General features: G+C 38.2%; 2 protein-coding genes across 2 annotated transcripts; one reads left to right on the top strand and one right to left on the bottom strand.

The window, feature by feature from the left end:
- The first annotated feature begins 240 nt into the window (after positions 1–240).
- On the top strand, positions 241–4,394 carry LOC110701282. Its single transcript, XM_021878907.1, has 5 exons — positions 241–688; positions 1,029–2,980; positions 3,071–3,214; positions 3,386–4,267; positions 4,359–4,394. The coding sequence occupies exons 2-5, from the start codon at positions 1,037–1,039 to the stop codon at positions 4,392–4,394; spliced, it is 3,006 nt and encodes a 1,001-aa protein (XP_021734599.1). The 5' UTR covers positions 241–688; positions 1,029–1,036.
- A 213-nt stretch (positions 4,395–4,607) lies between these two features.
- On the bottom strand, positions 4,608–5,438 carry LOC110701272. The gene is made up of 2 exons (XM_021878895.1): positions 4,965–5,438; positions 4,608–4,739 (listed from the first exon to the last, which is right to left on the bottom strand). Exons 1-2 carry the CDS (start codon positions 5,436–5,438, stop codon positions 4,608–4,610), a joined length of 606 nt encoding a protein of 201 aa, XP_021734587.1.
- Between the last annotated feature and the right edge of the window lie 4,923 nt (positions 5,439–10,361).

Here is a 10,361-nt window from a genome sequence, read left to right as displayed (position 1 = left end):
TAACTTAATAAAATTTTTAAAATGCAAATAACCAAAATAATTCCAAGAATTATTCTTAATTAAATTGGTTTAGCTTGGTGCAACATAAAATTGAGGCAATTTCTCACTTTCAATTTAATCAATTTAAATTAAACTTGAGAATTTGACAAAGTAAAGGGAAATTAGAAAAATATGAACTTTAATGTTCATAATGAAAATTCCAACATCTAAATTTTGTGAATCCTTGAAAATTATAGGCTAAATTAGAAAATAACACCTGTTAAAAGACCTAATTTTGTTTTTAACACCTTAAGATTTCGAAGTTTAATTATAACACCTGTTAAAAAATAAAAATTTTGCTTTCACCACCAGATAACAGAAACTGTGACGGAATTTTTTGGTGGGGCCCACATAGTCGTTTACCCTCCAAATTCCATCCCCTTCAATTCGAATTTATCTTCTCTGTCATTTATTACCACCCAACTAATTTTGCTTCATTGAATTTCGTCTGCAAATCTTGAACAACCAAAATTACTGCGAACATTCAAACCCTATACTGATTGTTGTGATTGAGAAATTGAGTTGGAAGAGGAGGTGTCAATATTGGAGCGAAACAAATCAGCGAGATTCCGTCAGCCATTTCCAACATCCAAAAAGCTTGGACTTTTTCGTGGATTCTGACAGCAACAGGAGTAAGATTCCAATACAGGTACCTTTCGAACCCTTTAAAGTAGTTTTCAACAAGTACTGTGTGCTGCATTATGCCATTTGTGTGGGTGTAGTAGGGTAATTTGGGAAAAAAATTAGGAACCCTAAGAACAGTAAAATGGGTTAATTTGTAATTAAAGTTGAATTTGATTAAATTAAGTATGATTTGGTGTAATGTGTGAATTATTTAGTTTAAATCATTGATTTTATTGACTGTTGACTGGTTTGTCATTGTGTTGGTTTAAATATGTTTGATTTTGTTGATTAAAGTATTGCGGTTGACTGTGTAATGGGGTTAGCTATGTTGGGTTTTATTGATTTGCTATGCATTTGTTTATTAGGTAGAAAAATGGCCGACAACGAAGATGGATTAATTGATATAGTATTTAGAGTAGGGGGTGCTTTTGTTACTAAACAAGTGTCAAAATCAAAGCATTTGCTTTGTTGGTGTGGTGGGTTATGTTATTGGAGGAGGGATGTGGTAGTGAATAAGATAGATTTGCATTATTTGAGGGTAGCTGCTGTGCATGGGTTTGTGAACTTTAATGTCCATGTCCCACCTAACTACAGACGTTGGTATAAAGAAAGAGGTAGGACCTTTAACACAGGGAGAAGGGAGTTAGTAAATGAAGAGGAAGTGAAGGGGCTGCTGGAGACAGTGAATGGGGAAGGGTATGTTGAAGTATTTGTGACTGCTAATGAAACATTAAGGCCCATACATGAGATCCAGGCCCAGTCCACTCCAGTAAAGGCTGAGAGAAAGGGGAAGAAAAGTTCAGGTAAGCCTGCTGTAGTTAGGAAGAGCCCAAGAATTAAGAAAAATGAGCCTAAGGTGAGGGAGGGTGAAGAATCTCCTAAACCTAGATCTAGACAGGGGATAGAAAGGGTTGAAGGGGTTTCTGCTGAGATTAAGGGGGTTCCTGGTAAAGGGAAGTTGTTGAGTAAGGGGAAACAAAAGGGTAAAGCTAAGCTTGAAAGGGGTTCTGGCAGTGTGAAGGTGTTGGATAAGGGAAAGGGAAAAAAAAAATCTGTAGGCAAAGGATTGATTTTTGAGGATAGTAGTGAGGGCAGTGAGACTGGGAGGGAAGATGATTTTTCTTCAAGTGATGGGAGTGAGATTGACATAACTTGGGAGCCTGGAGAGGAGGAGTATGACAGTGGGGATGAGATGTGGTTTGTGCAGAATTCTGAAGAAATTTTAGCTAAGGTAACAAGAAGTCTTGGGAAGCAGTTTGATGTACATGATGAAGGGGTTTCCAAGGATCCAAAGGCAAGGTTGACAGATAACTTGGATGTGAATGAGGTACAACTACAAGAAGAAATTGAGGGAGAATCAGATGACCTAAGGAGCTTGGATGGTTCATCTGATGAAGAGGACAAAAGTCCATGGTTTAATGACAAATCTGACTTCTCAAAGCCTGTTGTACTTGTTCATAGGCTTAGGTTTAGCAATGCTACAGTGTTGAGGAAAGCTTTAAGAGTGCATGCCATACAGAATAGGTATGAGTACTATTTTTTACACAATGATAGTACTAGGATTACTATTCAGTGTAGGAATAGGTGTGGGTGCAAGTTTGACACAAAGACAAGTAGGATGCCTTTATGTATATGCAGGGGTGGAGTGAAGCGTAGTTTCAAGATCCATGCTACTAAGTTAAAAAGACAACAGACTTGGCAAATAAAAACCATGAAGTTGGAGCATAAATGTGTGAGAAGCAGGGAGAACAAGAAGGTCACAGCAGAGTTCATTGCTGAGAGGTATCTTGAGGAGTTCAGAACTAACCCATCATGGAAGGTTAAGAAAATCAAGGATAGGGTGCTTCATGACTTGGGGGTAGAAGTGACCTACTACAGGGCTTGGATGGCAAGATGTAGAGCTAAGTTGATCATTTTTGGTTCAGCAAGAGAGCAATATGCTAGGGTATGGGATTATGGGAAGGTTGTACTGAAATACAACCCTGGGTCTGGTTGTAATGTTGTGATTGATGGCATTGAAAAGCCTGAGCCTCCCTTGTTTATGAGGATGTTTATTTGTTTAAGGCCTTTGAAGGATGGGTTCTTGAAGGGTTGTAGGCCAATTATAGGGGTGGATGGCTGCCACTTGAAAGGAGGTTATCCAGGCCAGATTTTAGTTGCAGTCTCCAAGGATGGGAACAACAGCATTTACCCCATTGCTTGGGCAACTTGTGAGGTTGAAAACAGGGAGACTTGGGTATGGTTTCTGGAATCCTTGATGCAATGCATTGGAAGTGCAGATGGGGCAGGCTTCACCTTCATGTCAGACAGGCAGAAGGTAATATTGTTTTGATTATTGTAGTCTTATTTTCTGTCCTGTTCTTTATTGTTTGAAGTGTGACAAGTAATTGTTGATGATATTAAACAGGGACTGGTTGAAGCTCTGTCTGAAGTTGTGCCTACTGCAGAGACTAGGTTCTATGTTAGGCACATTTGGGCAAATTTCAAGTTGAAGTTCACTGGATCAGTTTTCAAAGAGCTCTTTTGGAGTGCTGCAAGAGCAACAACATTTGTAAGTCTCTAGGTGACCTTAAATTATTTTGAATAAGTAAATGCATGATATTGTTCCTGTTCATGTACCTACTTCATGTAATAATGTTCCTGTTGTGTATAAAAGCAAAATAAGAGCAACAACAGCTGTGTATGTTATTCTTTCATGATAATGTTCCTGTTGTGGTTGTAGGTTGAGTTTCAGATAGCCATGCAACAGATTAGGGAGCTTGATGAGGATGCTTACAATTATTTGGAGAACATCCCCACTCATCACTGGTGCAGACATGCATTCAGTGACAGTTGCAGGTCCAACATGTTACTAAACAACATGTGTGAGACTTTCAACTCTGTTATCAGAGATGCAAGAGACAAACCTATCCTCACCCAAATGGAATGGATGAGGAGGTACATGATGAGGAGAAATAATGAGAAGTGGGAGGACTCCAAGGAAATCACAACCAAGATCACTCCATATGTGCATAAGCTATTTCAGAGGATGAGCTATGTGGCTAGGAATTGCATAATTGAAGCTGCCAGGGATGACACTTATGAAGTGCAGCTGAATGATGACCAGGTTCTAGTTGACTTGCCAAATTGGTCTTGTTCTTGCAATCACTGGCAATTAACAGGCATCCCATGTATTCATGCATTTGCATGCATAATGGATCAGAGGGTTGATGCTGAGCAGTTTGTCCACCCCTATTACACTATGGACACTTACAGAGCAGCATATGAGCCTGCAATTCAACCTATGCCAGGCCCAAAGCATTGGGAGAGAGTGAACATGAGAGAGCCTCATCCACCAGCATTCAAACAGCAGCCTGGAAGACCTAAACAGAAGAAGAGGAAGCTGGAACCTGGGGAGGGAACATCTGCAACAGGAGGGGAGCAGGGAAGAAAGAGGAGGAAAAGTCAGTGTAGGATTTGTGGTGGATTTGGCCACTATCCCCAGACTTGCAAGGGCCCACATGAACCTGAACCAACTGAGCAGAGAACTGCAGGAAGGCCTCCTTTAAATTCACCTTGGGTAGTTGAGCAAAGGAAGAAGAGGGAGATCAAAGCTGCTAAGAAGGTATGTTGTTGGATTTGTAACTTTTCTTTTAAAATTTGTGATGAAATTGGATGTTGATACTTGTTTATTGGTATTTGTGTTTAATAAACAGAGTGCAATAGGGGCTCTCAAACATCATTGGGAATAGGACTTTTCCCCAAGAGCAACCTGGCTGTGAACCATTAAGTAAGAGGAAAGGTTCACACAGTCAACAAGGGCAGCCACAAGCCAAGCATCACACCACCCCCTCTTCCAGCCAACCTGAACCCAATGCTACTGGAGTGTAGACAAGGAGGGCTAAGCTGCTGACTTCCAGACAAGGAGGGCTGACACAATGATGTTTGAATTGTTTTTCTGAACTTTAGTTGTTGGTTGTATTTTCTGAACAATCAGTTGCAATATTTGTAGCTTTACTTTTGGGTTTAGGACAAGGATCCTGTTTTGTTAAATTAATACTTTGCTTTAAGGCTTTACCAGCCAATTTTGTTAGGCACTGCAACAACAAATTTGATCAACAACTTAAATGCAATATCAACTACTTAGGTACTTACTTAATTCATTGCTTTCATAATTGTGTACATTATTTTGCTTGCAATAGTGGTTCACTGCCACTTATAAATCATTACATTACCATATTACTGTTTCATGCAATTACTAGCATTACAAGTTATACTTAATGCATTACAAACCCCCTAATAAGAAGGATCACTAATATGACCAAACTAATCCCAACAGCAAGACTAAGAACATAGTGATCCGATCTAGCATTCCTTCCATGCATCTCTCTGTTCATCTTGTTCCTGTCAGAGTTTAAAGCCTTGCATTTCATTTTCAGCCTGTCCACTTCATTCAGCAAACACCTCAACTGTCCACCAAGATCATCAACTTCCCTCTTGTAATCACTAATTTCCCCCTTCAACAGTTTCTTATCTAACAACAAATTGTTGATCACCTCTGTTTGCCAGGCTGTCCCATCTTGTTCATCCACCCATTCAAATGCTTTACAACCTTTGCTCTCAGTTACAGGATCGTAGAACTTGCATGTTCTGAACTTACGACCAGGGTTCTCCCTTGTCCAACTGGTAAGCTTTGCAAAGGGAACACCACATTTGCACTTCTTCTCCTTTGAAGGTGAGAAACTTGTAGAAGACATTTCCTGCACCAATTTGCCATCCATAATAAGCAAAACCATTCGTACTATGAAAAAAATACAATTGAACCAAGGGAATTAAACAATCACTCCTACAAATCAAAACCCCCAAATTATTTCTACAATGAACCCTAATTTCATTTTCTCGCAAATTACAGCACAATTAACACACAATGAACCCTAACTATTTACGAATTACATGACTATTGCCAGATACGACCTGAATTATACATTTAAGTCAACAACATATAGATTAATTTACGCCTTATTTTTGAAAGATAAATTAGGGTTTCTAAAGTGCTATTGACGCAATTACCTGATTTGATATCTACGTCCCCCAAACAATGATGGTAAAATCAAACAATTTCGCCAATTTGTTAGTCAGAATTCGCAAAATGTGAAGCAATTTTGTGTAATCAGCTCATCAATTCTACATTAGTGAAGGATGTCGTAACTATATAAAGCAGTTTGGAAAAAATAGTCGTTATTGTGGGCCCAGCTAACAGATCCTCTAACGTTGTTCCAATTTAGGTGGTGAAAGCAAAATTTTTATTTTTTAACAGGTGTTATAATTAAACTTCGAAATCTTAAGGTGTTAAAAACAAAATTAGGTCTTTTAACAGGTGTTTTTTTCTAATATAGCCAAAATTATATCTTCCAACATGAAGATAACCAAATTTCTATCACAAAAATCAAAACTTTATGTTTCCAATCAACTCAATAACATGGAATTTAGTGGTTTTTAAAGTTTCAATCACTTATCACAAATAAAGATTGAATCTTTAACACTTAGGAAGCCTAAAAAAAAACTTTCACACTAAAAAGCAATTAGTTTGCAATTATGTGAAAATAAATCAACCTTTAAGCATCAAATACTACCAAGTAAGTGTGCTTTAAGGGGACATAAAAATGCAGAAAATCATGCAAATAATAAACCATATAATCAACAATTTATGCCATTAATTTCAAGGTTAGAAAAGACTTAAAAATTTTCATCAAAAACGAAAAACCCCTCAAAAAAGGCATTTCTGGTCAGAATTTGGCTAAAATCACAGTTCCCTCGGGATAAAAACCTTTCCAGAACACGTTTTCCACCCAAAATTCACTAGTCTTGGGCGAAAATCTGGGTTCTGGGCCAAACTCGACATTAAAAACGGGATTAAAATAAATCAAACCGAGCTACTAATCTAATTAGCAACTTAAACCAGAAAATTAAGAAGACAATATATATATAGAAAGAAGATCCAAAATCAAATAATTAATATTATCCAAAAAACAGAGATTCTTTTTAAAAATAAAAAAATAAGAAAAAAACCTGTGGGAAGAGGCGGATGCACCAAGCATGGTGAATTCGCCTCTAAGAAGAAAATTTTATATTTCATCATATATTATCTGATTTGTAACGTAAATGAATAAAATTTACCCGTTATTAATGTTATTCTTTTATCTTTTGTATATGGTTTGGGTTTTTAGTATGTGCATATAATATATGAAGTACAATTCTCATTAATAATACACAGGTAATAAAATGTTGATTATTATTCTTATGAGTTAGTTCTTATAATGTACAATTTTCATTTATACTATAAAAATCGTAAGTTTCAATTATTCTTATCTCTTACATTGAAGCTAATATTTTTAGGTGGTAGTGCGACACATTGCGCATTTAATTGGTCTAGATCCGGGGCATCGCCCGGGGAAGTAACTACTTATCTATAAAATTAAGTTCTTTTCTCTAAAATTGAGTTTTTTTCCATTAAATTATCTACTCGACCCCATTAAAATTAATCAAATACTAGTAACTCTAGATGATTCTAGAACTCGTTTTAAAAAATATAAGATTTTAGAACGTGAATTTAGCCCGATCCACATTTAATTGCTTAACCTAAACTTAATGAAAGTGAAAAGACAATTTTACCATTAAGGAAAGGGAAGGAGGAGAGAGGAAAGAAGAGAAAGGTTAGTAACAGTAGGCGTTGTTTGACGTGCGCCTACGTTAAGCATGTGTGAATATGCTTGGCACTCATTGGAAGTGGGAATTGACATAATACGATTAGGGACAAGGAAAGTAGGGAGACACCAACAAGTTTTTAAGGAACTTGTAAACCGTTCACGGATCATTAAAGACAACCACGATTAAGGATCAACGATAGGCAGCAACGATTGACCCGTGAAGGTTACACCCAATTCATAATCCATGAGATTACTAACTCCATATGGTTCGGAACCACAAAAAGAGGATTGAGAATTATGGTACGAAGTGTGTCATGTAGTCACATTCACCCGTATTGGCCTATACTTGATTTTTATAATGAAAAGTGATTTATGCGATCGCAAAGGCATGCAAACAAAGATTCAATTTGTTCCAAACTATTATTATGCTAAATTGGTTGAATATTAATGCACACATATAATTCTAAAACATTTGTGATCACTTAATTAAATAACAAGATTAAAAATGATCCTAAATCGGTTGTCCAAATTATCTTATTAGTCGTGATTTTCAATTACATATTCCCTTTAAACATGTAATACGGTGATCAATAAATATAATAAAATCAACATTAATATTGGAAGCAATTTAACAACAATATCGTTAATCAAATCAAATAATTATAAACTTAATCATGATACTAGCAATATTAATAATAAAAGCAATTAAGTGAATTAATTACTCACTTTCTATGTTGCCTTGAATTGCTACATCATGAATAAACAGTTAGTAACTTCAACAAAAAATATAAATCAAATGGAAATTAAATTAAATAAATGTAGAGTTGATTTGGCCAAAACCCTCAGTTATTTGTACCTAGCTTTCACACCTTGGTTTAAGGATGGAACCTCGGGTCAAGTATGTGTTGGGGTTTGGTGAGTCCGACTCACCGCGGAAACAAACCCCTACCCGAGGAACCACTCGCAATAATTAAAATCATAAAGCATAAATAAATAATCACAAAGAAAAGATAATGAATCTTACCCTCGAAGCGAGCTTCGCCCAAAAATCGGGGCTCTTACTTGAAAGCAACGAGCACGTCAAGCGTCGCGCCTCCGATAGTATCCACCCACAAAAGGCGAACACAACTTTAAGGTCCACTACCTTGGGGTTAGCAAGGTCCGACCAAAACCCGAGTGTTATATGAGTTTAAGAGTTTTCCCAAAAATTATGGAATGCTCTTTTTAACTCCCACTCAAGCATCATTTCCAATGCCCCAAGTTGGGTATTTATAGGGAGTGATGGGAGTATGAAAATCTCTCCCATCAATGTGGGACAATGAGATTTTCACATTTTATTTTAAAGCTAAAATAAAATTATTAAGCAAACTAGTAATAAATCAACAAGTGTCAAGCATACATGAGGTTGTAGGTGAGGACCACTTGGAGATGGGGACCAAACTTGCTCCCCACTCTCTCCCTCACCTTGCGCCACATGGCAACTCCCACTTGGGCACCAAGGCACCCAAGTGGGCTTCTCATTTTGCTGCTGCCCGTAGCCTCGGCCTAGCTATCCACGCACCACAAAGTGCGGGCTGCTTGCTAGCACCTTCGGCCAGCAGGCCCCTGCACTTGCGTGCGTGCTGCTGCTACCGAGGGCTGCTGCTAGCTTGCCTCGCACTTAGTGCGGGTTGCTAGCTGCAGCATGCTAGCACGCCACGCACTAGGTGCGGGCTGCTAGCCGCAGCTTGCTAGCAAGCCCCGTACTTGGTGCGGGCTGCTAGCTCGGCTATACCCCCTAGCACTCGATGTTCCGATGCTAGGGGTATTTTGGTCATTGTTGATTTATTACTGGTTTCTCGTTTCGTCTTCTTATTATCTTCGACTCGACTTCCGACGATCGGTTTCGACGCTCTAAGCTCGAATTACCGACGTCTAAATATTTAACACTCGGGCGACGAATTAATTTCTTCCGAATTAATTCGTCGAGTTGGTTCGTATATTTTGCTTGGGTGTGACCCGAAGGGTTCAGTCAAGATTAAGCTGTAATATTAATTATATTAATATTACTGATCGGAAGCGGCCTCCACCCAGGCATTCCGATCACTTGACCTTACTAAATATATTAGCTTTCTAATAATTTTGATTCCGTTATCAGAATAATACACTTGTTCGAAGGACACCATTCCTTTCACTATGGACTCTTTGAGTGCTTAAGGGATGTATTATGGAAGAATAAGAAGGCTAGTGTTTATGCTAAAGAGGGAGAATAGAATGATTTTTGGTGTAAGGAGAAAGAGAATGATTTTTGGTGCCCCGAACTGTAGAAAGGAGGCTCGTATTTATAGAGGAAATGAGTAGGGGATCACATGGAGCCCAAGAAAAAATAAAACCCTAATTTGAGGCGTCGTGACATGGTTTGTGTCTGTCGTGACAAGGTCAGAGGGTGCGTGACACGATACAGATTACCGTGTCGCGGTGCACTATTTTGCCCTAAAATGATAAAGCAAGTGCAGCTGTGTACGCTGAGAAAACACGGAAAAATCCCGTGTCACGGCATGTGTGTCGTGAAACGGCAAACGATGCCGCTACACGGCAATGTCCACCGTGGTGCGGCACGTGGCGCCGTGTCACGGTGTACAATTTTTCCAAATTTGCGTCCATGTTCATAAGCGCGTGGAAAAACACCATGTCACAGTATTAGTACTGCGACACTATGCTGAATACAGTGTCACTGTACCAGGTACCGTGACACGTCAGCAATTGCCGTGACGCGTCAATTTAGTTATTACGCGGTAATTCCAGTTTTTTACGCGTTTTTAAAACTATGATAACTTTTGATTAGTAACTTGGAATAACGCATATAATATATCATTGGAAAGATTATCAAGTATAATTTCCAACCCAATTGGAATCAAGTCAAATTAATCTGTAGATTTTAAGATATGGAAGTTTTAGTGAAAGGGTATTGGTTTTGGGCCGAATTTAGTATTTTGCTTATATCTTCTTCGTTTTAAATCGGAATTGAGCTTA

The sequence above is a fragment of the Chenopodium quinoa genome, unplaced genomic scaffold, assembly GCF_001683475.1.
Source record: "Chenopodium quinoa cultivar QQ74 unplaced genomic scaffold, ASM168347v1, whole genome shotgun sequence".
Taxonomy (NCBI): Eukaryota; Viridiplantae; Streptophyta; class Magnoliopsida; order Caryophyllales; family Amaranthaceae; genus Chenopodium; species Chenopodium quinoa.
Note: the sequence above shows the minus strand (reverse complement) of the source record. Positions and strands in the feature narration are given on the sequence as shown.

Coding starts and splice junctions, on each gene's coding strand:
- LOC110701282 (XM_021878907.1), top strand. CDS start 1,037: ATGGCCGACAACGAAGATGGATTAATTGATATAGTATTTAGAGTAGGG. Junction 2,981..3,070: donor TCATGTCAGACAGGCAGAAG/GTAATATTGTTT, acceptor GATATTAAACAG/GGACTGGTTGAAGCTCTGTC. Junction 4,268..4,358: donor AGATCAAAGCTGCTAAGAAG/GTATGTTGTTGG, acceptor TTTAATAAACAG/AGTGCAATAGGGGCTCTCAA.
- LOC110701272 (XM_021878895.1), bottom strand. CDS start 5,438: ATGGTTTTGCTTATTATGGATGGCAAATTGGTGCAGGAAATGTCTTCT. Junction 4,740..4,964: donor TTGCTGTTGGGATTAGTTTG/GTCATATTAGTG, acceptor TTGTTGTTGCAG/TGCCTAACAAAATTGGCTGG.